General features: G+C 41.1%; 2 protein-coding genes across 4 annotated transcripts; one reads left to right on the top strand and one right to left on the bottom strand.

The window, feature by feature from the left end:
* Positions 1-328: 328 nt before the first annotated feature.
* On the top strand, positions 329-12,781 carry sh3d21 (SH3 domain containing 21). 3 transcript variants are annotated; one of them, XM_068570122.1, is made up of 17 exons: positions 329-404; positions 999-1,156; positions 1,245-1,302; positions 1,724-1,833; positions 2,328-2,418; positions 2,505-2,566; positions 2,646-2,685; positions 3,004-3,098; positions 3,492-3,593; positions 3,919-3,970; positions 6,600-6,650; positions 6,736-6,853; positions 7,818-7,983; positions 8,667-8,747; positions 8,946-9,142; positions 10,648-10,711; positions 10,858-12,781. In XM_068570122.1, exons 1-17 carry the CDS (start codon positions 401-403, stop codon positions 10,885-10,887), a joined length of 1,479 nt encoding a protein of 492 aa, XP_068426223.1. In that variant the 5' UTR covers positions 329-400; the 3' UTR covers positions 10,888-12,781. The 3 variants fall into 3 exon arrangements, with proteins under 3 accessions (XP_068426223.1, XP_068426222.1, XP_068426224.1); XM_068570121.1 differs by having other exon boundaries at positions 7,815-7,983; XM_068570123.1 differs by lacking the exons at positions 329-404; positions 999-1,156 and having other exon boundaries at positions 1,279-1,302; positions 1,729-1,833; positions 7,815-7,983.
* Positions 12,782-14,816: 2,035 nt separating this feature from the next.
* eva1ba (eva-1 homolog Ba (C. elegans)) lies at positions 14,817-26,379 on the bottom strand. The gene is made up of 4 exons (XM_068570330.1): positions 26,121-26,379; positions 17,601-17,752; positions 16,033-16,127; positions 14,817-15,931 (listed from the first exon to the last, which is right to left on the bottom strand). Exons 3-4 carry the CDS (start codon positions 16,097-16,099, stop codon positions 15,507-15,509), a joined length of 492 nt encoding a protein of 163 aa, XP_068426431.1. The 5' UTR covers positions 16,100-16,127; positions 17,601-17,752; positions 26,121-26,379; the 3' UTR covers positions 14,817-15,506.
* Positions 26,380-27,871: the final 1,492 nt, after the last annotated feature.

The raw sequence follows: 27,871 nt of genomic DNA, 5'->3' as shown, positions 1-27,871 counted from the left end.
TTGTGCTGCTTGTGAATGCTGACTTTCAGCGTCCAATGTTATTGTGATGACAGACATCACGCTCCATTAGCCTCACTTATAAGCTTTGTTCTTTGACTGTAAACCTGTCGTACCTGTTCTCCTCCCTATTCCCTCCCTCTGTCCTCCTTCACTCTCTTGCTCCCCCCTCTCTCTCTGTGACCCATCCTACTCCTTACTGTAAACTTGTCATGACTAGCTTCAGAAGAAGTTGCTCAATGTTAATGTTTGACGAGTAGGAAGAAGGGCCCCGGTTGCCACATCGCTCAGCCTTAGACACCACGATCACACACTTTCAGTTCTCCTTCTACTCAAGGGTTTGTTTGCTGCTTTGTGAAGGAATCACATATTCAAATCTGAGGGAGAAAGACAGAAAGAGGCCATGGGTGAGTCTGTGTTGTCGCTTGTAGACTGGTGGAATTGTATGTTTTAATCCTATCAGCTGTCTGTTAGCTGGATTCCTGGTGATTTAATGGTAAAAACAGAAACTATTTGAAAAGTAAAGAAAAGAAAAGTAAAGATTTAGTGGTTTGGAATCTCTGGCACGAAATGCCAAGGATTTGATTTGAATTTGGCAAGCAAATACAAATAAATCAGTGGTACTTCGTAGGGATGTCCTTACATAACTTTGTATGGACTGAGTGTATTTTCTGTGTTTGTTTTTTTCTGGAAAATAAGGGCAATCGTATGTTTTGTATGTACACAGAGATTCTTTTCTGTTGGAAATCCAGTAACGCTGGCTGACTTTTTCTCTAATTTGATAATATATTTGACCATTAAAAACATGTTTTAACTTGTGAGGAATGGTGAGGGACAAAAGAAAAGCAGTGCTGTTTATCCGTAGCAATCTACATTCCCTCCAAACCTTTGTCTCATCTCTACTGGGTATAGGTTTGTCTTGGTTTAGAAATGTCAGGCCACATCACTTGTGAAGCGAGTAACAAATCTCATTTTCTGCCCTATTTGCGGGGTCACTGCAGAGGTGCTTGTGCTGGTCGACTTTGAGGGCAACATGGGAGACGAGATCACAGTGGCGATGGGGGATGTGGTCAAAAATGTCACCAAGGCCAGCGAAGAGGGATGGCTAGAGGGGGAGCTGAGAGGAAAGAGAGGGATCTTCCCTGCTAACTTTGTCACGGTCTGTGAACTCTACACATCCCACAGCATTGTCCTGTTACTGTACTGGGTGTTCATGTTTATCAACATCCTTTTGGCTTTCATTGCAGGAGGTGCCAGTCTATTTGATTGGGGACAGCAAGAGGGAACCACGGAGCATCAGAAAAAGTACAACACTAAGTCTAATTCAATGTGTCTAAACTTGTATATCTGGAGCTCTGCCTTCATCAGTGCCAGGCACATTATGTCAGTAAATCACAGTTGAAATATTTATTCATGCTGTTTAAAGTCAGGTTGCTTTTTTGATTGTAACATTGAGCGTTTAAAATGTTGGTGTGGCGCATTCAATCGGCAAAACTGTGCAGCATGCAAGCAGACTGTAAATATATGTTATACCACATCCTTGGTCACACAAATCCTAATTATGATGTTTGAAAAGTGTGCAGATAGAAATAAACAGTCTTTGAGGGATTAGACATGTCCCATCATGCTAAACACATCATTACTGAGCTCTAGCTTTACCGCTAGATTATCAACTTTACATCCGCCTGTTGATGTGGCTGGCTGGTGATTCTTTGTCTTTCTCCAGCGAAGAAGATGAAACAAACAAGGAAATGCGAGGTAGCATTTGCCTACAATCCCTTGAATGAAGACGAGCTGCATCTGGTTGTTGGGGAGACGATAGAGATCATCAGAGAGGTAGAGTCTCTTCGTATTGCTGCTCAAACACTCAAACAATGATGCTCTACAAAATGAGCCGCAAGCAAAGCATTTCTCTGCTGGCAGCTGAAGCTGCTCGGTGGCCAGAGCCTTGGTATTGTACATTGATCTGGGCGTTGGTGAAACGTTTGCTCAGCTAATCTGCCCTGAGCAAATAAAGTGTTGGAAGAAAAGCTATGAATTGATTGTTTGGGTTTTTTAAATATATGACAGGATTGATGAAGCATATTTCCCAGACAAATAACATCCATACTGAAATGCATGCAAACTGATCTGAGCAGTTCTGATAATTCATATGGTTATTAATGCCATCATGTAATCAGAGATCTGAAACCGATTGCCAAAAACCCTGAACACACAGAATACATTGCAGATATAATCTAAGAGTTGTCGCACCCACACAATGCCAATATTTTCTTCTTACAAAGCTCCTTGCTTTGTTCCGTCTCACCTTGATATAATTCACCCAACAGATTGAAGACGGATGGTGGATGGGGGTGAAAAATGGCAGATTTGGAGCATTCCCTTCAAATTTTGTCAAAGAAATTTTTGTTTCTCCTAAAGGTTGGTAAAGCCAAAACTTTTGTTTGTGCATATCATCTAAAAAACAAAAGAAGTTTCACTCATTATTAGGGATATTCTTTTTACAGACAGCAAGCACAATGAGGGCAAAGCCAGACCCAAGCTCACTGACGCAGTGTTCAACAAGGAGGCATGTAAAGCAGAAATAAAGTTCCTGAAATGCATGATTTGTTTACCTTTGACTCAACATTTGTTTTGTCCTCATAAAGATATCTCAAAGGACAAGCGTGAGGAGCAAAACAAAACACGGTTAGTAATATTATGATGTGGTATTTCCTGTTCTTTTACCTGAATGTTAAATAGGTTGTGGGAGTCCAGTGGCTAATGTGGGTGAATCACTTTACTGAGGGCTGCGTCAGTGTGTAATATCCTTCAGGGATCCAGGTTTACAACCTTTATCTCCAGTTTGTCACAACCTCTTTCGGGTTCTTCTTTGAGTTACCAATGTGAAGGTTACATGCAGAGCTGATAAGATTAGTCATCGCTGTTAAAACCTCTTACCCTTGACACGCATGTACTATAATGCTCAGATTGTTGGTAACCATGTCCTCTCCTCCGTCTCCTCAGTGGTGGAGTGTTGCCAAGTCATGTTTGAATTCAAGGCCAAGACGGATGATGAGTTGGATCTGAAAATAGGAGACGTTGTTGTTATACTGAGAAAGGTTGGAGGACATTTCCTTACTGTTTTCTGGTATTGTTTCAACCTTGTTTTCCCATGATGTCATGCCATTAACAGATTACTTTGGTTGCAGTTGCATTCCTAAGAAAGTAGTAAGTGGAAGCGTCATACTGTAGATCCAGTCAAACCGGTTGCTTTCACTGGCAAGGGCGTTTCATGGTGAAACACATGTTTTAGTTTCACACGCGCACGGGACAGTTGCTCAAATCATATCAGGGAGAGAAATAGATTTCTGAGATACCTTCCATAATGACATGATAATAAGGCAGCCATGCCTTCCTTGACCGATTGGTAACCTTGTGTGCAGCAATTTGGTGTCCCGAAGGACACTGTCCCGTTTGAGCTTCTAATGCAACTCTTTAATCTCCATCTGAAGGAAACAGAAGATGAAGGCTGGTGGGAAGGAGAGCTAAACGGACGCAGCGGCTTCTTTCCTGATAACTTTGTCATGTTGATACCACCAACGGACAATCTGCAAGTGAGTGGACTAAAACACAATCTTGAGAATATTCAAGATTTGAAAATTGCATTGCACATACAGGAAACTATGGATATGCTTTAGCAATTCACATCTGTTGATCTCGGCTTGAAATGCAAACTACATGATGTCAATTTTTCTGCAGCTGGCTGTTTGTGTTACTTTAACAAGTCTGCAGTGAGTCAGGATCGTCTCTAACATCCTCTGTTTTAGAATTACTCACTGAAAATCCCCTTTGTGGAAAGAGTGTGTAGAATAGAGATGGCTTTAATTCACACGGGGATGCACATGTCAACCTGTGAGTTTTCCGTATCTCCTCGTCTAGTCCGGGACCACAAGCCAACCGCCTGCGCGCAACAACAACACTAATCTCCCAGGTAAGAGACGCACATGTATGATCAAACGCAGTAGCACAGGGACAAACGGTTCGACATGAGAGACCGCAGCTCGGCGTCATGGTTCAGAGGTCCTCTTCTGACTCATGGCTTCTGGCTGCGGTGGCGTTTTAGCCTGGCAGTGTACCGACCGCTTGGACTGTGATATACTGTGATGGACTGTTGTTTAAGCAGATGGAGGAACTGGCCACTGTAACGTTTGGGGGATTTTTAACACGTGGCAGCCCAAAATGGTCCCTTGATCAATGTCATTGTTTCATGTGCTTCCGAAGCGACTTGAACTGTGTAATTCTGAGATCCTTGCACTTCTCAAGAGTTTTTCCATTTTACGCTAATTTATATTTGTAAGCACATGTTGTACTTTTCATTCTACTGCATTTAATTAATGGATTTAGTAGTCAGAGTTAAAATCAGATTAATACATAAATTATGATGAAATATTATATTAAGATAACTAGCGGTCTATTAACAAATTACAATGTGCCTAATCTCTAGTAGCAGACGAAAGTAACGCTTACACTTCAATGGTGGTGATGTTTGTTATAAACTTTTTGGTGGTAGATTAACATCCTAAAAGTTAACATTAAAGTTTAAAAATTTAGATTTCTTTATGTACTGTAAGTTATTGCAGCCAGTATTTGCAGCCAGTATTTCCTTTATATTGTTGATTTAAAAAAGAGCAAAGGAACATTGACAGCCTTTGAAACTAAAATGCAGCGGATGTGGCTTCCTGTGAAGTTTCAGCTGAGGAGTGCAGTCTGCGGTGCAAGTTGCACATTTTGCAAATTATTGTCCCAACAAAACAAAAACATATATTTTACAAATTTAGACCCCAAACACTTTCCACGATTGGAGATGCAATATGCGTGCTCGTCAAAAACACCTATGGGGAAACAGGCAGGGGAAACAGTGCCATTATAAGTCAACATCACCTGAACTAACTGAATATCAGCACAGTCTCATTCTGCCACCTTATTACACTTATTACAGCAGTTTTCCCACACAGTATCACTCACAAGAATTTCACAGGAAGTCTCAGACTATAGCAAGATGGGGGATGGTTAGACTGGTCATGTGACACAGTTCAGGAGTCTTGGAGGAAACAAGAAGGTGGGGGGGGGGACGGAGGAGAGCTCTGTCACAGAGATTTTCACAACCAACACAAGAAGCAGCACTTGAGCTACTGTTGCTGTGTGGATGGTTTGCTTGAGGGGGAATGTTGCACAATGCTTTGAACACTCAAGGTAGGCTTCTTGTGTTCTTATTCGGTCCATTAGTCGTCTCTGATTCTAAGCGCTGTGCAAAGTATAGTACTTTTTATTTTGTGGCTATATGGGCTATATGCATTAGCATAGTTTTACTTCATTTATGTGTGCTTATATGTATGTGGCAAAGTGGTAACCAGGCTCTTAAACATCTTCTGCTTGAAATGAACACTTGACATGCATGGTAAACAGGAATCTCTCACATTACCTTCATAATTCAAGATCTCTCAGGGACTGTATTTCTTTCTATGAGCTAAGGCAGAGTGATAGTCCCTGATGAACTTGTTGAGACCTTTGGGAGCTGCTGCTGCAGGGCTATTGGATACAGCTGTGACCTTGTGTGCTCCGACTTTGCCTTCCCATGCAACTGATCATAGATTGCTGTTTCATAGAAAGATCAGTGGCATGTTGTTCTCCACCACATTAAACCCTAATGCTTTCTAAGGTTTCAAATGTAAATTATGTGGCGACTAAAAATAAGCCAGCGGCTTCTTCCTACTTCTTACATTAAAGTGTGTAGCAGTACTATATTAGAGGAGAAGCCTCACCTGCATAAGAAAGTTAACTTTGGTTCATCAATAGCAGATTTGCTGAGTATGCGTGGTCTTTTTTAGTAACAACCTGCTCTATCTTCATATGGTTACCCACAGTGACACCTGCAAATACACAGCCGTTTGAGGGCCCTCAAAGTTGTTGCTTAGTGTGGGTATATTGATAAAATCGTATAGTAGGACGTTATTGCTTAATTAAACAACAATCCCCTCCCCTCGGAGGGGCAGAGTGAGCGATTGTTACATAAAACTGTAAATTATAGCTTGTTCTATGAAAAAAAAGCCCAAAACTGCTGCATTTGGATACATTGAACACCATAAGTAATATACAAGTTAAATATATGGTTTGCTACATGTGCGCAAATGTGCCCCAATGCCAATTTGGGAGACCTCGTCTGAATTTTCTCTGCACTAAACCCTCTCTAACTTTTTTCTGCTCTCTGAAATAATTATCCTGAAAGTGCTTTTTTTCTAGGCGGACCTGAAACCTTTAAAATTGTTTCTGTGTGTCATCTTTATTTATGCTTAACCAGTAACACATTGACTGATATTTACACGTCTTAACAAAATCTCACATGCGTAGCCTTTTATTGTAACCAAATTATTCAAATATCCCCAATGGTTGCAGAGATATATATAGTTTGGGTATGCAATTTTCGAGAAAAGGGCCTGAAAATAGGGTGGTTTTGCGTAGCAAATTAAATACTTTTGATATTTTATCTAAAACGCAGCTGTGCTGTTTACATACAAAAGGCAACTTTGTGACAACAAGTTCATTCACTTCTGCTTTCTCAGTGAAGACAGAGGCCTCAGCGATGGATAAAGATGGTCCAGCAAAGATAAAAGGTAAGGGCTTTTATTACAATTATGTTATAATGACACATTCCGTATCAATAATGCTGTGGAGTAACGGGATGGATTTTCTTTACAGATGATAAACCAGAATTTAAGGACCTGAGAAGTAATCCTCCAAACAAATTCAAGCTGCCATCCCTCAATAAGCCCAGTCCGCCTCCAGTTAAAGGCAAACCCAGCAAGGTTTTACCCAAGTGAGTGATGCCGATGCCAGATGCACAATGCTGATGTTGTGTCTCACGACTAATCGCCATGCAAAAACACTAAAGAGTTACTCGGGAATATGGCTTCTAAATCAGAGTCTGATTAGTGATTCATTTGCAACCTTTCCAAAGCAAAGGGCCTTTAGGAAATGCCAGAAACACTTTCTCCCCTTTGGTCTGGCACCGGCAGTGGAGCCTTTAGATATTAAAGGTTTTGGTGGCCGCTATAGTTGCCATGGTGTCCTTAAAGAAGAATGCCAGGATGCCCGACCTTTAGTGGCTCGGTGGAAACTCTGGGATGAGTCAGATTGGGCCTAAACACATGAGAGCAGCCCATTTCCTGTTTCCTGAGCAAAGCATACACAAACGGGCACACACACATACACACACACACACACACACACACACACACACACACACACACACACACACACACACACACACACAAAATAACTGTGAAAACATAAACAGCACTGTTTTTAGTCGACATCTAATGGAGAACAAGCTTTTTATTAAAATAGTTTACAAGGGACATCTCTTAAGCTTCATTAAGAATCATTCTTAATTTTGACAAATCTTTTCTTAAGTCTGAATATTGATAAACCTTATGTCAGATTTAACCAATGCATAAAGATGATTTAAGTTGAGTTGTGAATCAGAGGATCGGCCAACATGGAAAACAAAGCTCTGAAAGTGAAACACGTGACGGCACAAAAGAAGACAGAGTGCTTCAGCTGCTATTTTCTGCACCTGCACACATTGGAGTTAAAAAAAACAACTGGAAAATAATATATATTTTAAAAAAATACAAATGTTTTTTTTCTTCCTTCTTTTGAAAAAGACAGCTGGTTTGTGCACTGCAGGTTTCATTCTAAATTGAATCTATCTTTCCCGCTTTTTTGCTTTGTGCAATCAAAAGGTTGACATACATTTTAATCTTTTGTATTTTCAGCAGAACCAATGGAGACGTGGCTGCTGTTTTGCCAAAACAGCTGGAAGAGAAGGAGACCGACCAATTTGATGGATTGGATGTACAGACTGATAAACTCTGCCATCCGACAGCAGACAGAGCCAAACCCCCGCAGAGGAGACCCCCATCAGGCCTGGTTACAGCAACACAAGTATGCCCACATCATGCTCGAACAGTCAAGGGAAGAGTTATATAATGAACACGTAGCCGAGGCAGGAACCACAGACAATCTGCTTAACCACATGGGTGCTGCATACACAACCTTTCCAAATTGAGATTATCGCAGCAACAAATGGGTAACTCCCTCAGCTTGTGCATTGTGTAGTAAAGGTACTTGCTTTCTTATAATGGAGCTGAACACATTCATAGTAATTGTTAGGACCAGTTTGTTATTTAGCGGTATTATATATTTACATGACAAGTTATTTCCAGCACAATTTACAATTACATAATATAATTTATTTCACAAACTGTGCCATGAGTGGTTAATGTTAAAGAAACTCATTTCCTAGGCTTGCCCATGTTGACCTAACCTTTGGCAGTCTCCTACAATGACTACCTGCACTTGTACTTGTGTGTACAAGTGCACACTTGTACACACAAATACAGATGTGTTTGAGCAAAACAAAGTCCATGGTAATGGATACGTCATACATGCCCAATTTACACTGACAGCAACACGTTTGGGCTTGATTTTAATGAAGGAAATGAAGGAATTCATTCCTTAAAGAATAATTGAATGGTTGGTATACTTACAAGAGAGGGAGAGCTCTTAGGGCAGGTTGTGAGGAATGATTAGAAGCCATGATTACCACAGCTTATGTTCCTTTGCAGGCTCAGGGGGCCACTGACCAGGCAGAACCCGAATCATCCCCAAATAAGTTTCAGACAGAGAAATTACCTGGCTTACAAAAGGTTTGTGACAATGACTTCTTTCGGGATTTAAAAAAAAAAATCATGATAAAACACCACTTGTTTAAATGAATGAAAACACAATATACATGATTTTTGTTGTATATCATTTTACATGTAATTTGGATGCATGGATGTTTTAGCATAAAGCAAATGAAGCTCAGTGGTCTGTGACTCTAAGGCACCTAAAATTCACTGCAGAGTCCAGAAAATCTCTTGCTATCGCTCGCAAAGCCCGATCATCGGACTAAAACGTCACCTCCGGTTCGACCAGCACCATCAAAAGTACTCGTGGAGGCCAAAGCTGTGACTCGTACAGAAGAAGTGTCTGTGGAAGGCCTGCAGGCTGAGATAAAAGAGCTGAGGATGGCTCTGGAGCTGCTACAAACGCGACACGAGTGAGTACGACCTATTATTATTAACAATGTAGATATGTTTAAAACCTGAGCAACTAATTTAACTAGTTAGCTGATGGGTGTTTAAAAAAATGGTTCAGTCATCTTGACTCAAAAAGAGGGACTTCTTCGTAACATTCCTCCTTTGCTTAGAAATTAATTTCTCGTGTTATTTGTGGACACTAGCACACACAGTAAGTGCCTAATCAAAACCTACGAGAGAAACACACAACAAACAGTGTTACATCTTTTGCATCTCTTTGATCATCACAGAGGACTGGTTGCCAAACATGAGCTACACTGTGTGCAGTTGTAGGAAAATGATTTCCTGGCAACTGAACTTCAGAGCTATGAGGTGATTACAGAGTAGCTTAAAGGTGAATTTAAAGGCTTGTGTATTATGGAAAAGGCATATTTACATTTATGCTTAACAGCATGTTGTAAACAAATATAATCCTGTTTAAAAGCTACGACACAACTGTCGTCCACCCACACAGTTGCTTTCCCTTATCTTGACTTGTGAACGTAAATGTGCACAAACTGGGCTTGAATTATCTCCTTCCCTCTGCTGTTGGTTCTGTTGCCCATATACAAGTGTCACAACCTACTGGAATCATATCTATTGGTTTGGAGACTTTTGTGGCATCATGTAATCCTGAGTATATCTCCACTCAGCTTAAACCTGAAAAAAAGGAATATAAGCAGGACGGCTTTATCAGTGGTAAAACTTTGTATGAGCACAGTGCACAGTGACGACAATTAGCTAGCCAGTGGTGCACTAAAAAACACACGCGGCCGGATATCTAATGTTTCAATGAGGACAGAGTTTACAATGTGATTGTCCCAAAAAGCAGTGGAGGAAAAACTAAACTCAATGTGATATCGAGGAAGGAATGAAAGATGAGCCTACAAAGAACAAAAGGATTGACACTGACTAATGTGAAAGCGGGAACAAGTGAGCAGGATGTCAGCTGACTGCAGGGCTGACGAGACGCAGCTGAAGCTAATCAGGCAGAGCAAGGAATTAACATCGTACTGGTCACATGGGGCAGGGACGTTCAGAATGAAAACAGCCAACAGACTCAGCAAAACCTAAGACCGTGACATGTCTGTACGGCCTGACACATACAAAGTTGCAGTTGCAGATTATTTTTTTGGGTCTCTCTGGGGGAGAGGAAACAAGTTGTAAACACAACATTGACACATTTTAGGTTGACTGGCAGTTGCTCATTTACTGTACATATCAGTTATAGAGCAGCTTTAGTGCTTATGTGGAGTCATTACAGGAAGGTGCATAAAACATTATGCATAAAACATTATTTTAATATAACAAATATTGATTATAGCTTTAAATGGATAAGAAGATTTCTGTTAATTTATTATTATAAATGATTATTATAAATTCTTACTGTATTTATTTCTATAAATTGACTGGTAGTGTTCACTTGACCTATTTAGACAAACCCATGTCTGAAAACTCATCATTTGCTTCCATCTCTTTTGATCAGCCGAGACATGCAGGAAGTGAGAGAACAACTGAGGGAGGAGGGAAGCAAGCGAGTGGCACTGCAGGTCGGTGAGGCGTGCCCTGAATTTTGCATGCATCATACTCTATGCCTTGGGCATTCTGCCACAAGATAACAATACAGAAACTGTGGTTCTTAAGATCGTGACTGTGGTAAAATGTATCGTTAACATTTGTATTATTTTCGTTGCAGGAGGAAGTACACAGTTTGAGGAAGAAATAATCCCAACACAGACGGTGACTGAGCATCTGACACTGGCATGTTGGCTTGCAAATTTAAAACAGGATAAACAGTTGTCTGACATGGAATGTAGATGGAAAAGACAAGCTAGCTCTCCCACTGCAGTGACATGAGCAAGGGCTAAATTACAAAGTGTAGTTGGACATAGAATCAAACTAATCCTGCACTGGACCGGAGAAACTCAATTGAAAATACTTTTAAATAATGTACTGTTTGATTTTTTTTTTTTTTACATATTTGAATGCTGGAAATGTAGTTCTTAGGCAGTTAACTTAATGTCTTTCATTGTTCTGTTTCTAGTGTTCACCTTTATTAACTTAAGTATTGCCTTTATTGTACTTTTAACATCAACACATGCCCTGGCAAAATATGTAATATATGCAGCTGTACATAAGAGAACATCTTACAATCCTGCAAAAACCTAAAATATAATTGTAAGTTATCCAGAGGTTGTTCCATGAATGGTAATGCCTTAACTACAACTGTCTAACACATGGTTTGACATGGAGATCTTTTTGTTTTGACATCAGAATGTAATGCTGCATCCATCCACTGGGGGGCATTGTATGACTATTCTATATACAGAGCCGGGTTAAACTTTTCAGTGAAAGTAGGATTGGTGACATCGAATACAATTGTGACTTCACATTAGAAAACAAAACACATAGTTCTTCGAAAAATAATTAATATGTTGAAACATAAGAAAATGACTGATGTAAATGCATAATTGTATGATACGAAATCTTTATAAAAGGCTGTTTAAACACTTCAGGAGTTAAAACAGAGGTTGTGGCCAGCTGCATTTTTTGCAGTTAAGTGGAAAAGGCATCCTGTGTCACTCAGAAAAACTGACTCACTCTGAAAACCCTGAACCCAGTGATTCATCGCAATGAATGTAGAGAAGGTAAGAGGATTAAAGATACATAATTTTCACCCACCATTTAGGGAGAGCCATTTAGCTTGACAATCTTCGGAGTCCCGAGTATAGATTTGTTTTTGCAAACAAACAGGGGCAGTGGTGGTGGTAGTGGTGGTCTGTTCCTGTCTAAGCCTAGTAGTGTTGCACATCTGGACAACATCTGGAGCTCATCAGGGACCGGGTGCTATTGAAACGTCCATGGGAATATACTATTTTTAAAACTGTGTTGAATAACAGTCATTGAGTGCACATTCCTTCTTGGACAAGGGGTGAAATAAATTAAATGAATTGAGAAAAACAAGATTTTACTTTATTTAATGAGGGACCTCTAATATATTCAATGTCAGTGATGACGGATGCAGCTTATACAACAGGCTATATATTTGCACGTACATTTGACTCAATGCAGCGTAATCTATGAGGAATGTAAGACAAGTTAGATGGACCTGTTGGGAGAACTGAAAACTGAGTCTCGATAACTGGAGCATTTTGGAATTCAGAGGTCAAATACCCCCCAAAAAAACCTTCTGAGTTAAAATTAGAAATGGAGAAAGAGGAGCTAAGCTGACGGAGAACAATTCGCCTCTGTCAAAGAAAAGAGCTGGACCAAAATGCATGACCTCATGCATGCCTATTAATGTTAACTCATGCAGCAGCATATTTAAACAATCCTTTTTTGAGCCATGAAGATAAGGCAATTTTAGATGAAAAACGTTTGGCCATTATAATAAAATGTCATCAATTAAAGCTATGGACAAATAGCATAAACGTAGCTAGAGGGGTTATCATCTGTAAAGGCTGGTTTCTGGAATCCGCCAAAGAACCACAAAAAACGTCTGTTCTATGTTCTTCTTTGCAAAGATCTTGTTGTGGTTCAGATTTATGGTTTTTCCCCAACTGGAGTTCCCTGATCACTTAATTTGATTAATGTATTTTTTCATAGCTGTATAATTACCATAAGCTGAAGACAAGTTGCTTCTTGCGCATCTTGATTACATCATGTAAAATGAAAAAGAGACAATTTAAAATAAAAAAAATCCTACGATGTTGAGTATTGACGCCATTCACAAGACGTTTATACAAATATAATTACAAAGCTACTTTAAGGAGTCCACAGCATCGACACAACTGATGTAGGCTCTTGACCACATTAGAGGCCTTCGTTGTGGGTTCAATCTGAAAACAGAGCGGGTCCGAAGGCAAACCTGAGAGAAACCTGTCTTCTCCTCCAGCACAGTTCGTACTTTGAGGATGACTTCAATAGAAGCTCTTTGCCGGCCTCCATCTCAAACCAAGACTTTCCTCCGAGCAACGCCACACCAGCTTCACAGCACAAAGACGCAATACTAAAGTTTCTGCCTCCAAGTTGACAAGCAAAAAGACTGTGGACACGTACCGAACATGATGAGTATTGTGTGTATTTTTCCTTTTGTGTGACTTCATTGACATGCCAAGAATGCATGCTTTCACTACTTTGTACAAACCACTAACCGATTGACTTGTGATGAGGTCCAGTACAAACACTCACCCGTGGGCAAGTCATCAAAGTTCTGGAAGTCTTTATTTAGCGTCACTGAACTCACATGAAGCAGGTTTATTTCATGAATGCAGAGTTGATATTGGCCACGATAAGCTTAGACCTCGGCGGGAAAGTCAATTTGGGAGTGAGGATAATACATTTCCCCCCAAAACAAAATAAATCGAGCATAAGACCAGCTATGTGGACACATGACTGACAACGAAGATATGCTAAGTAGCAGAGACTAGCACCAGATAACCATCACTGCAATGAAAACGGTAGAATTGAGCAGCAATGTAGAAGTTACAGAAGAGTAGAAAACAGGCGTCACAAAAACCCAGGAATATTTCTCGAAGATGAAAGTTTGTCCGAAGAAAATGTGAAAATGATAAGACATGCTGTGTTTGCTCATGCAGGCAATATTAAAGCATTGCAGTAAAATAATGATTCAAACAGGCTGTGTGCCAGAAGCCAGAAGCATCCCTGCAAAACAATTTCAACAGCATAGAAGGAAGCATGCCACAAACCAATAAGGCCTGCATTAAAAAGCAGCAACGCCTCATTATGCACATCCCAAACAGGCAAGAGGAGAAGTGAACTCTGACAGGAAATAAATTCAGCTATTAGTACCAATGCAAACACACTGCACATATTAAACGGCATGTGAGCCAACATTAGCAGCTAGCATTTTAAGAGTATTAGTGCAGAAATTAACAATGAACACGTTTTAGATGCTTCAAAGAAGAAACCATGAATGTCTGTGCCAATCTTTCCAGTAAACATTGGGATAAGTTACTTTAGTGAAGAGAAGGATTAAAAGAATAAAAGTCAGGGAGTCAAAGTCAATAAAGAAAAAATATATTATCTGGGATCCTTAAATGAATTTTTATGGCTATTTATCAGATTTGATGAATATCTGTAAAACATGTCATGACAATCCATTAAGTTCAGTCTGGTCCACAGTGGGTTGACCAACTGACCGCCTATAGAGGGCTTGCCACCAGCACGGCTTAAAAACAAGCAGCATTGCTTTCCTCTGTTGCCAGCAACTTATCACAAGACAGCCTTCACAATACATATAAAAAAGTAAAGTGCGTTATGTGGAGAGCTGACGTGACAAAACGGAAAAGACGAGGACGAGCGACACATGCACGGATTTTAAATCCATAAAACCGTTATTATTACGTGACATAGTTGGAATTTTCAGGCACGTTTGTCAAAAAAAGACGACAAGAGCAGCAGCAGAAGCAGCACATTAGTGAGCAGGTGTGACAGGTGAAATATGCCGCCTTTATGAAGATGCACTTGACACGTGTGACTCAGGCTGCTGTCCAGAAAAGCCGACTCATCTCGTTCTGATATCAGAGCATCTTCCTTTTCGGAGTTCCCTCCCTTCCCTCCCGCTCCCCTCTCACCCCCCCTCACGGTTCAAAGCAATATGAAGAGAAACAACAGCAAATGATTTAAGCGTAATACTTTAATTCAGTCATTTCCTTTGGAATTATCCCTGAAAACACAGGATGGAGGACATGGATTTAATGTACCCATAAATTAAAGACTCCAATTTAATTGTCTTTACATCATATTGTGTAATCTGATTGATTGATATGTGTTTGTTCAAACAATGTCATTGTCTTCCTTCCCGACTCCTGAGAGTGTTTTCTTTCCCCCACAAACTAACCAGAGGAGAATTGTCCTCATTACAAATTTAAAAAAATCTTCATTGCAACATACAATACATACATTGTCCTAATATATGCTTTCATTTTCCACTTCTAACATACATACACCGAGCTGTGTGCATTTTTGTCATTAAGCGCCATACATTTTAACAGACTGAATACTTCAAGTGTCTGTCAGATCCCACATTCATGCTGCATCTTTTCCATAAGGATCAGTCAGCCTTTAAGACACCTCTTGGTTTATATGTCATGTAGTCAGTTGAAAATAGCATTGCTACATAGAAGTGCAATATCACACGGTTCAGCTCTGTCAGAGCTGAGTATTGGCATATCAAAGTGTCTCTTCACTGTCATCCTGCTTCCATGATGTCACATTGAATCTAACAGAAGTCTCACAGGCTTCAGGGACATCGGGCCCACCTCAAGGTCAATGTCTGTCCTTCACAGAGCTCCCAGAGTTTCCCTTGAAGCCCTGTGTGTCTTAGTAGTAATGCACTCTTCCGATAGTACCTGTTCCAGACCCCAGGATATCAGGCTGGCCATTCCTCCAGATCTCACGTATGATTCGTTCCCTCTCCTCCAGCCGCTGTGCCCGTTCCAGCTCCTCAGCGGAAGTAAATACGTTTACACTCAGAGTCCCATTTGATTGGTTGGTATGATTGCCAACAGGGATTTCTGTGCTGGGCAAAGGGATAGGTGCCTCTACATCGTCCCGGTCTTCATCTTCATCGTCCTCGCTCTCCTCGTCCTCCTCGCTGATGTCCTTTAGGTGCTTTTTCTCCGGCGTGGCGGGGGCGGCGTTGGTCCGCGGCTTGCAGGAGATGCGAATGACCAGGAGGCAGAGCGTCAGCACCAGGCCGAAACACACTCCGAGCACAAAGTAAAGGCCGAAGCTCTCTGGGTTTGCTAAGGAAAGAACAACATGAAGAACGTAAATGGAGTGTAATGTTGCTACTTGATCTTTTGGACAGAGATCACTATGACCGCTATATTGTGCTGTGACTTACCTTTGATGTGTGCATATGCAGCTATGCTGTTGCTCAGCAGGTCCATTTCTTTTTTCTTTACATCCATGGTGACCTTGACTTTGATTTCTTTCCACCTGAAAAACAGCAAACATATGACACAACACTATGACTACATATTAAATCAGACTTTGTTGTGTAATTCAACAATACGTAGACAGTATATTCATGCTTCTTCAGGTGCTGAAAGTCTCTGAAGTCTTCCCCAAGCACCCTTCCTCCAGAGTCACATTCAGCGCACAGCTTGGATGTCAAACCCACTGACCACAGTACTTCTTCATAGGCCATGGAGTGTGGGTGGGATGAGGCTTCCAAGTGTCAAACAAAAGTTCCTCTGTGTCCTCCTAAAGTTCTGGTTTAATCTGGGATCATCATAACGCATTTGGCACATGGCGCTCTGCCTCCGCCATTTTCTCTGAACCATGACAGGCCTTTATAATAGAGGTCAGGAGTCAACTCTCCAAGTGCCCACAAAGGACTCCTTCCTGCCTGATGGGACTCCCAGATAAATGAGTGAATCTTAGTGGAAAGGAGCTCTGTGTTGTTGACTTGTGCGTTGTGTTTAGGCTTTTATGTCCCTAACATTTAAGTGTTCTGTCCTCCTGGCATCCTGCCTGTCTGAGGAGCTCTATTGTGTTTTAAACTGATTCCGTGTGTGGCCGTGACTCCTTGCACTCCCAAGGAAGTCTTTGGTAAGTCCCAAAGTAAAACCTGTGGAGCCGTGCACCAGATGTCAAACAGTCTAAATCCATTCTCCTTTACAGTCAGTTTTTTTGTTTACACTAGCTATTATACATCCTCTGTTACCTTCACACTACTTCCTCACTCAGTAGCTTTTGTCTCCTTGAGAAACAAGCCTGTTTCTCATCTGAAATGTTTTTTTTTTTCCTGCATTAATTAAATACCAAACCTGGTCTGGTTGTGCTGTTGGGTCACCCCTCCTCAGCTCCACTATTCCTCCACCCTGCTGCCCTTTCCTGCTGACTCTGGCTTTTTTTACCCTCCACTTTGCCATTTTGTGAGCACTTTAATGACATCATGGTGTGGCACCATGAAGCACATAAGAGTGCAGATGGCAACAGAGGAGAGTCCAGTTCAAAATAAGAGGAAGTGCCTTTAATAGTTCCAGCTAAATGTTAACACCATTCCTCTTTAACATGTGCTTTGTGTTGTGGCTGACTGTGAGAACAAATACCCTGCTCATGTGAAATGGTGATGAACTCCCACATTTATGTGTGCACACTTTTCTCTAAGTTGAACCACATGTCACAATAACGACAGAACATATGGATGTCCTCATATTGTACAATCAACATGTTTGTGTATGCATTTACTTCTAAAGTGCACCTACTGATAACCCCAGTGCCTGATTTGTGAATACCTCAATGATTTCTGCAGCATAATGCTTATTTGTAGTTCCATTCAAGCATAAAACCACACAAGTAAACTATATGTAATGTGGCTCACTAATGAACTTTAAAACACGGCAAACATTCTCCTGTAAAAGCAGGAGTAAACAGAAAGTGGAGAGCAGAAAGTAAAAAACTTACCACAAAATGAAACTATGAAGCACGTCCTCAGAGCCAGCTCATGGTGTGAAAGAAGTTGGAAAATGATGACGCTTCTCTGACTCTCTCTCCCTCGCTGTTGGATCAGGGCCTGTGATCTTTGGTCCTCAGGCTAAAGCGCTCATTTAGCCACCCTGAGACGAGAGCAAACACACACAGACAGACGTCAAGCCACATTAGATCCAAACTCAGTGAGGCATCTGCAATGCAAACAACAACAGGCCTGTTGCAGGCTACACGGTCCAGCGAGAGACTGGAGGCGGGCTTTTCATATTTCACTGGTTTAACTGTGCTGACTTGAGCCTGTACAGAGTGAAAAACAAACAGGAATGCATACCCTCGCCACTTTTTAAGTACAAAAATACAGTTTAATGCAATAGAATACAACACATCTACTACAAATTCTACATTTTAGAAGATTATGATAATCATTTTGTGTTGACACTACAGCTAAATGTTTATTATTGAGGGTGTAGTTAATGGTGTTGTTGTTCTGCACCCATATGCCACGGACCATAGTGCACCACAGAAGTCGATCAAGTTTTGTCCTTTTTTATTAGTGGACACATAAAGTCATAACTGCAGTGTAATTGTAGCTTATACACAGGAAAAAACGGGAGGAGTAATTTTTCCTGAGCTATTACTATTTTCCTTTAAAGGAGTAATATTTCATCATTTTGAAACATAATTAGACGTAGCCAATAGAGCAAGACAAAATATTTAGAATTAAATCTTTTGGAGTAAAACAGCATGACCTATTTTATATAAAATTACATCTAATTCTATATAAAATTAGATTCAATTCTATATAGAATTGAATCTAATTTTAGAGTTGAATCCAATTCTACTAACTACATCATCATTTAGAGTTAAATATGAACACTAGAACATTATCTTAAAATAAAGTCAAAAAAGTAGATTTTACTCAATTTAAACTGGAACCAAATGTTATAGAGTACATTATTTTTCAACTTCTGTAAAATTGACTTTGACAAATTCACTATGTATTGCATATTCTCTCAAAAAGTGGAGAGAATTTAAATTTCAGTGACCCATTGAAACAATGCTATCTTTTGCACATCCTGGTTGAGTGTGACAAAATCTGAAGTTTCCCTTCTACAGCAAAGTTCCCTCACAAAGTTCCCTCACATCCCCAGCAGCTCAAAGCACGACAAGCTGCTCAAAGTCCTCCAACACGGGCCCCAGGATCACTTTCCTTTACTCAATAAAAGGCCTATAACGTGTGGGGGGTTCGTGCTTCACATGCCAGGTGGAGGATCGAGGGCTGTGGAAAGTGCTGCGCTGTGAAGTTTTCTTACTTGTTGCTCTGTGCAGAAAAAGCTCCTCTGCCAGCTGTAGTTGGTTTAACAGAGCCTTTGTGCTTTCCAGGGTAGATTTGATCTTGCTGACTCTTGGCAGATTCTGTGTACACTGCAGAGCGCCTGACCGAGACAGAGCTCGGGGCAAAGTGACAGAGTGGTCACTATGGTAACATGCATCATGGCCACCCCCTCTGTGCCCGCGGGAGCGAGACGGTGGGCCTTTTGTTTTTGCAGAGCACCGTAGGGATGGACCCACGCGCTGTCTTCCTGCTGAGCTTCCTTCCTTTCTTTGCAATTAAGAACAAGTTCATCTCCTCTCTCCCGCAGAGCATAATCCTTCCCTACTAATGGAATCTATTCATGATTATCCAAGCAGAGCTGGAGAGCAGAGGCTTTCAGTGAGATATTTAGTTTTTGTCTCAAGGGAAATAAAGTGAAGAGCTCAAATGACTGCAGCAGTCCCTCAAGCCAAGGTCAAAGCTAATGACTGGACACCTACATACAGTAACTGGCCTCTTCTCCCACTGGAATGCAGCCAACCTGGGCCTCATCACCACTCAGGCATCCGTTACTGTTGGTTAATGACAAGTGGAGAACTGTTTAACGCCAATCCAAACATAATTATCCTGCCTTGTTGTGTTGTTGTGTTTTTGTTTTACCTCAAGAAGGAAATTATTAACAGACCTTGTACTCCCCAGGTATGTGCTATCCTATGACTCAACTTTCAGACATTTTCTCTGAGTGACTCCGTTCGCTTGCCTGTTGCAGATGTTGCCCTTCCCTTCAGCCTTGAGAATAAGACATCATTTACAACATGCATAACGTATAATTTTGTCCCATCATGCTTTACTCAAACGTAAAATGCCTGGTACAGTCTATGAATGAAAGCAACACTTCTCATGTTTCCTGATGCAATCACATGCTGACAATAACCATGATGACTTGATAAAAAAAAGACCAAACCAATTTATAAAAAACAAAAAACAAACATTCACACCAACTGCTCTGCCAGAAAAGTGAGAATATTGCAAGAATAGAGACACCATATGGTGTTTCTGTCTGGCAAAGCTGCATACAATATCAATTCTGTTGGACCTTGTCATTTATGGCATTTACAACAAACTTTCTCTGGCTTTCATTTGATAAGTTCCAAGTAATAATCATATCGAGAGACGAATGCATAAAACAAAACAGAACGAAGATATTTTCCAATCATTTGGCTGAACAAGTGGTGAAATGTGTCTTTGTGCCTCGGCCGAGCTTCTGTGACGTAAATGTTTAGTCCTATTTTCTGTCCCAGCAAGCTTACCGTTTGTCTTTCTCTGTCTCATATCCTGAGGTCAAACACTCAGGCATCCCCTTCCTGAGTCCTTTGCACGCTGCAGACTATTAAATAATCTCTTAACCCATCCTGCCTTAAATTATGTCAGAAAAACATGTCTCCATCTCTTCATTTCATATTAAATCAAAACAAAATATAATCCCAGTAACATATGATTGGTTTGCTCAGCTCATATCAGCGATGTGATATTTATGTAAGGTCAGAGGAGAAGACGTGTTCAGACTGCAGGCAGCATAACCACATGGTGTGTAGAGGTGGCCCGAGAAGAGGTCAAAAACTATTTTTGACTGAGCATTGTTTGTTTTGAGGAGCCGAAGAAACGCTCCAAACTATCATCTATTGTGATATTTTCGTTGTCATCCACTTTGTGATAACCACAATGGCGCTTCCTTCCCATAGGGGTCTGTCTCTTCCGCAGGACAACATTCAGGTCAAAGCCCTCCATCAGGATCGTTGCAATTGTCTAAGATAAGTATGTAAAGACAGAATGACTAAGCTGTCTTCTGCACAGGGGCAGACCTCTTGAGCTGAAGTATGCCACAGAATAGAAGCCCTTTCCCTCGACACTTCACCAGTACTTGTTTCACAAAGCATCCACAAAACTCCCGTTCCACAATGATGAAATCAAAGACGTAACCCTTCACTGGAATTTATGCAGGGAGTCAAGACACCCTTGATTTATAGGCTGAAGATGGAAAGGTCACAAGGGAGCGAGTCTGTGTTATTTGAGTCTGTGTTATTTCATCATTGTAATGACACACGGCAATAAATATTGTCAATATTCAGTGCAGCCGCAACAATTCTTAGCACAACGGATGATCTTTCTGTGGTTCGCCTGTGACAAAGCTTCACAGAATGACAACATGAATGTAATCACACAAACTTAAGTCTCCACACAGACTCTGAGGGAGATCCCAGAAGCACCCATTAGTATTGAAGGCATCTAACACGGTGTCTTTGCTCTTGATTATGTTCATTAAAGCGTTCCTGCTTTGATTCTGTGGCTGAACTTCATGATGCACAGCATCAAACAAAGCCAATCCGGGGAATTCGTTCACTATTTTCAGCTTGCGGAGCACATTCTTAAACTCTGCATGTTCCTCTTAAATAAATATACTGAATCAAAGCTCGGTCTTGGCACAGTTATTCTCTCACTGATGGAGAGCTCAGCTGATGAAAGATTAACAGCAACCTTCAAGCTGTATAACAAAAGTGTCTGCTGAACATCTTCACTAGCCATTCATCACACACCGGTGGTCAAGCCAGAAAACTGACTCCAAGTACTGAAACGAAATGGAACTTTAAGCTCTTCCCTGAACAGCAAAGGTGCAGGCGATTACGTTCCATTCGGTCAACAGGAACATGGTCCAAAACAAGATCTCCGTTCACGCTGTCTGTGGAAACATTCATGAATGTCGACAGGATGAAGGTAATTTCTCGTGGAAGCCGCATTGAGTTCTCTTCACATCCAAGAAGGTTGCAACGGACATTTCTGTAGAAAGTAAGAGCGCATTTCTTCCAAGTTCCTCTTGACATAAAGATCTTGAGTTTCAAGCTGTGCAAACGGTTTGTGGTGCTTCCTCCTTGTCAAAGCCTGCCAGAGTATCTGACTGAGAGGAAAAGTGTTGCATTTGGAAACAGGACAGGCATGTGGTTGCCATCAGGACAGCGATGTGGAGCCCCAGGTGATGTTGACCTCGGACGGACCCTGGTCAAATACCCTTACCTTTTTTTATTCTGTAAAACCAGCCAAGTTGGAGTGGCTACACGCAAAAGTATAAGAAAAAAAAACTCAGCTGATTTCTGACAATTGTTGTCCATATTGCTTCCCTCTCTTCAACCAAAGGTTACACAAATGGGGTGATGCAAACCCTGCTTGTTGAAAAGCCTGAGGTAGTCAATGAGAGTTTATTAACCTTGACTTATAAACAGCAGCAACAAAAACACCTCAAACAAAAGTCCCCTTTCTCGCTTGTTGTGGAGCTTTCAACCATATCACACATCTTCAACAGCAGATGTAGTTTGCTTTATTTGTTTGTAATTGTTGCTTTATTTTCATCCACACATGTACCTCCAGGTACATGCAAGATAGTTGACCCCTGCACCAATCCTATAAGCAATAGGAGCGCATTGGGCAATGTCTACCTCATGCAGACAGGAGATCAACAATGAACGACCCAACCCTCAACCATGATGAATAAAATTAGACAAAGTCCGAGATCTGCATCTGCTGACGACGGCTTCAGAGACAGCATGTATTGAGCTTTAATTCAAGAGAGATGACACTAAATTATGCTGATTTGAAAAACACCCACCCACCCAACACTCTCTGGAGGTAAAAACAATGAATCAAACACAATTCAAATCATATTTGACCCTCTGCTGAACTCCAGTGCCCTGCCAGCTGCAAAGACAAACAGCTCCAGTGAATGGAAAGTTAGAACTTGCCCAACTTTTATTAAGTTTCGTCCTGAGTGGGCCTTAACTGAAAATACATAGAGATATAAACCTGTGTTGTTTGTTCAGCATTCAAACTTTGACATTTTTGTTCCATTAGACAAGTTGATCTTATCCAAACTTCTTGAATATGGTTTGGTGTTTGATATAGTTCTGAAAGAAAGCTTTGTTTAGTCATGTGGTGATGTCTTTGGCTTTGGGCATGCACTTTATTTGACATAGACTCAATGAACAACAGCTTCAGCTTCAAGTACAAAAAAACCTTTTCAGGAATAAACACAGACTCAAACCCAGTCAGGCATTGTCGGCAACTTATACTTTTACTTTACACACTGCACTTTTCTGCAAGAGTAGTGTTGCAAATTGAACATGTCTCAGTATGCATCTGTGATGCCAGCTTTGTTCAAATTAACTGCAACCCTTGCCCCAATGAATCCCTGTTTTTCTTTAGGTCAAAAAAAGGGAACCATGATGCACTGCTTGCCCTGTGAAGAGCACATTTTGTGGACAATGGCAGGTAATGGGAGATATGGGAGTAAGCTGTGGGTTAGGGCAAGTGGTTAATAGCACCCAGATGTTCCCGATGTGAGGCAGAGTCTGAATGCTTTACTATGTAAATCAAAGATAACCTGTTCCATCTTCATAGAGTCGCTATCACGGTACCAATCAAGCAGCGCTCATGGCATCCAGAAGCCACATTAAAACTTCGGCTGTGTGTGTGTGTGTGTGTGTTTGCTGATGTGGTTTATTTGTGTGTGTCTGTGTGTTGGTAGTCACTGATTGTCTGCGTACATTCCCATATGTTGAAATTGATTCATGTAAACGTTCCTCCATGGTTCTCCAAAGCAGTGGGCTTTAGATGAACCTAAACTTAGAGCTCCAAAAATAGAGCCATGATTTCACCCTTTTCATCGATCTGGGCCACCATCCAGCAGCATGCCAACACCACATACTGTATCAATTACATGGACCCTACAGATTAGTCCGTGACACAAAACACATGTTTGCCCTTAGTGTGATTGGGTCCGTAGCATTTACTCTATAGAGCTCATGAACATGGTGTGGCTCCACAAGATTTAGGAGGTTCAGAAATGTTGTTGTGACAGGAACTAAGTTGGTGTAGTAAAAGTGAAGGATGGTCCATGTTTTGTGCTATTTAAAAAGGCCTGTGTGACTTCTAATGACCTGTAATAGCCACCATGATGCATTTTCAGTTCTCAGTGAATGGCAGGCGTTGACTGCCCCCTCTGTTATGGGAAAGACTGCTTCAAAGAGGTCAGCTGAAGATAAGGTGATCTGGTTGAATGGCTGCATGTCATTGTCTAAAGATGCTCCATGAAATCTATTATCACAGTATCTCCACGTTTCATTCATTGATCACTCATCTCTCCAGTGAAGATAAGACGGTTCTTGGTCTTAAGTAGAGGCCAATCAGAGGCATAGGTCAGTTCAGAGAGGTGTGATTTGGGTAAAAGTGGAAATATTTTCCGCCAAAGCACAGACTGGAATGTGTAAAGGAGCCACTGGTGGGCTACAGTCTTGCAAATGGTCAGGCTGAATTGTAAGTCATACGGTGTTTCGTTAGCCTTAAAGAGTTTTGAGAAAAGGAGTAAGCATGAAAGCTGATTCTAATGTATGTATGTCAAAGCCTTTCCATTTCCTCTGTTTGCAGAATTCTCTGTGTGTCCAGGTATTACTGGGACATAAAAGACCTAATTGCTGAACTTAAACTTTAATTGCAAATTACCTCATTACCTAAGATAATTTATTTGCTAATATTAGCTAATAATTAGAATAGAAAATTAAATAAGATGCTTTATAGTCTGAATGGGACAACATCTCTTGGGGCGATTGAGGTTATTTTTTGCTAAATCAGCCAAATTCATTGCCTATGGAGTTGTTCCAGGCTTTTTTTGAGGAGTTATTTATTTTCTTTAATGTGATAAATATTAAAAACGGTGGTCAGTGTCTCCCTCTGTAAACAGATTGGTACCCTTGGAGTTTAGACATGCAGTTCCAATCAGAGTCTGACCTCTGACCTCTGGGTAAATGGAGTAAGTTAACAACCATCCTCAGGACTGATAATACAGGACGACTGATAACTGAGTCAGTGGTTTGGTGAAAAGGAAAGTCTGCTGGCATGAATAGCACGGAGAGGTCACACAGAAGTCAACTCTTCCCAGTCGGCCTTGAAAGGGTTACTTAACCAAGCATTCACACTCATCCTATGGACGGTTATCTGATCGACTGGAGGAGGAACAAGTTAAAGTGCTGCCGGCACACTCAGATTGTGTGAATTAAAGGAGACCTCTGAGAGAAGCTCAGCCCTTTCCAGCGTCAACCCATCACCTCCCTGTTCCCTCATCTTGCCTTCTCCCTGATAAGCGGTGCTAACCACATAGGACCAGTAGAGAGAGAGAGAGAGAGAGAGAGAGAGAGAGAGAGAGAGAGAGAGAGAGAGAGAGAGAGAGAGTGAGAGAGAGAGAGAGAGAGAGAGAGCAAGTTGTCAACTTTATGAAAGTTTCTATGAGTTCACATTTAAAAAAAATAAAAAAGAAACAGCTGAAAGAGAAACAGAGCCACATGCACCATGTGGACACTTTTCATGTCTCATTTGGAGACTCTGACGTCTCCCACCTCAGTTGTTTTTGATTAGAGGACGTCTGCTCCTTCACGCCTCCCGAGAAACACGAAAAGCGACAGGATGTTTGATTTGATTGTAGCATGGTGACAGCTAATTAATCACCACAAGGTTAAGCAATTGCAGCTGTACAGGAAAGCCATACCCGGGCTGTGCCGCTAAATACAGCATCAGCTCCTCTTTGGCAGCGGTAAATCAAATACATGCAGAAAACACACATTTACCAGGACTACACTGATGCACTGACACTGCCTGAATGGATGTGAATATTTAATCTTGTCCTGAATTGATATTGACAAAACAGAGTGCTACACCATAATAAGATATGGTTATTACTGTAAACAAAAATCAACAGCATGCATAACAGTGCTTTATAAAGGAGTTTATTTTGCTTTTACCAGAGCGTTTTCACTTCTCTGTCATATTCAAACACAATGTATTATAAAAACAAACAATCAGGCAAGAAAATCATAATTCATTTAAAGTAAAAACTTACTAGAGCTTCTGCAATGGAAACCAGAAATCAAAGTTTATAGCACGACAATTTTTCCAAACATAAGCACCAATAACAAAGCCTGCCAAACTAACGTTTTAGTTCATATGAGATGCAAAGCCAGAACACTGCAGAACCTTGACTACAGAGAAAGTTCCCCCACTGTACAAGCTCAGTGACAGAGAAGCTACAGTTAACTGGGGTTTCTATGGTACTATACACGCACACTGAAAACTGTCAAACTCACCGGTCTGTGATGACAAGAAGCGTCCCTCTGAAGCGGTTCAGTCCACACAGAAAAGCTTCGGGCAAAACCTTCTTTCCCTCCAAATTTAGAACGACACACAGCATTTCAAACAGTCCCGACTGTTTCAGTTAATTCCCTGTTGTTGCTTTGGTCATGTCCTGAAGAGTGTGTGCGTGTGTGTCTATGTGTGTGTGTGTGTGTGTGTGTGTGTGTGTGTGTGTGTACAGAGTCTGGGGAAGAGGTGGTAACTTCCTCTCAAAGTTAGAGACGGGGTGAGTAAGAGAGTTTTCTCTCTCCCGGCTCCAATCCATAAGAAGCAGGAAAAGCTGTCATACTATCCCCCTTTTCAGATGGAAAAAAGGAACAGCCTAAAAAGGGCACGCTCTGGGAAGAGGGGAGGGAGGAGAGCTGTGTGTGTGTGTGTGTGTGTGTGTGTGTGTGTGTGTGTGTGTGTGTGTGTGTGTGTGTGTGGTGTGTGTGGAAAAGAAGGGAGGGGGGGGGGGCTTTGCCTCTGTTGTTAAGGAAACCGACAGAGAGCAACTCCAGGCAAAATAGCTTAGATTTCCATGCACAGTTCAGTGTGACAAGAGAACAACAACAACGTGTATAGCTGCTGCTGTTAAAGCACACTTTCACAACAAGTGAGTTGTTTTGTAAGTCTACGAGGAACAGTTTGTCATTTTTGGAAATACGCCTCTGTTTCTTGGTAAAAGTTCATCGAGAAGATTGGTACCACTCGCTCCTGTAAGCTAAATGTGAGGTGCCAGCAGCCGGTTAGCTTTGACTGCTTCCAGTCCTTATGCTAAGCTGGGCTAACTAGCTGCAGCCCTATAATTTACTGGTGGGATATGAGAGCTATTGTTCTCATATGAATCTTGACAAGGAAGCAAATAAGCGTGTTTCCTTTACAGGAGACAGTTCAATCATGTATGAAGAAATATGAAGAAATATGAAGAAATGCATTGGTTCTGGTTCTGTTGGATGAAAATAAAAAAGAAACACATTCATATTTACGAGCCTGTATATTCATCAAGTCTCTCAGTGTGTTCATGCAACATAAACTACAATTTTCTGGCATAAAAGCGTCATAAGCTTCCCCAAACTGTCTGAAGATGTAAATGTGTTGTTGTATGCCTTGTCCTCTGCCATGATGCTTACAATACGATGAAGAATCCCTAATTTTTTCATTTTTTTAATTCAGAAATGTTACTGCAGTGTGCAGCTATAAAGTGAAGGCTATTTAGTTTTGTTAAAGTGGCCTCGCACAAAACATGGCAAACATGTAATCTCAATAATATGTCAACTCCCATGCTGAAGGAGTTGACGTACTAATTGCTAACAGCTGCGAGCTGAAAGAACTCTCTGGGCAGATTGCGTCAACGATCGACCACACAACTGACGCAACGCTGACAATAATGATCTTCTTCTTGTTTCAGGACATTGTTGTCAACATTTGAATTCACAGCACACACTTTGAACTCATGCGTGTCTTATTTTGCAAACAGCTTAACAACCAACGTTTCTTTAACTTTTAAGAGCCTTGCTCTAACCTGTGGGCTCAGCCGTAGATCTCAGTAGCAACTAAGCTTTGCCTCCACCAAATTTTATTAAAGCCATGCACCAGAGAGGGCATAGTGACACTTTTGATTAGCGTTTCTCCCGACTCTTCATGGGAAAATAAGGAAGAAAAGCTCACAGCAGTGAAATCTAGTGTTCATTTTATTCTCCCAACTGGTCAACGTCAGGGCAGA

The sequence above is a fragment of the Clinocottus analis genome, unplaced genomic scaffold (assembly GCF_023055335.1).
Source record: "Clinocottus analis isolate CAN_PGR_092001 unplaced genomic scaffold, fCliAna1.0.p SCAF_9, whole genome shotgun sequence".
NCBI lineage: Eukaryota > Metazoa > Chordata > Actinopteri > Perciformes > Cottidae > Clinocottus > Clinocottus analis.
This window is presented reverse-complemented; position numbering and strand designations above follow the sequence as displayed.

Excerpts from the sequence above, each read along its gene's own strand:
- eva1ba (XM_068570330.1), bottom strand. The coding sequence starts at position 16,099 with ATGGATGTAAAGAAAAAAGAAATGGACCTGCTGAGCAACAGCATAGCT. Across the intron at positions 15,932-16,032 it reads TGCATATGCACACATCAAAG|CAAACCCAGAGAGCTTCGGC; the intron begins GTAAGTCACAGC and ends TTCTTTCCTTAG.
- sh3d21 (XM_068570121.1), top strand. Across the intron at positions 2,567-2,645 it reads ACGCAGTGTTCAACAAGGAG|ATATCTCAAAGGACAAGCGT; the intron begins GCATGTAAAGCA and ends GTCCTCATAAAG. Across the intron at positions 9,143-10,647 it reads CTGCTACAAACGCGACACGA|CCGAGACATGCAGGAAGTGA; the intron begins GTGAGTACGACC and ends TCTTTTGATCAG.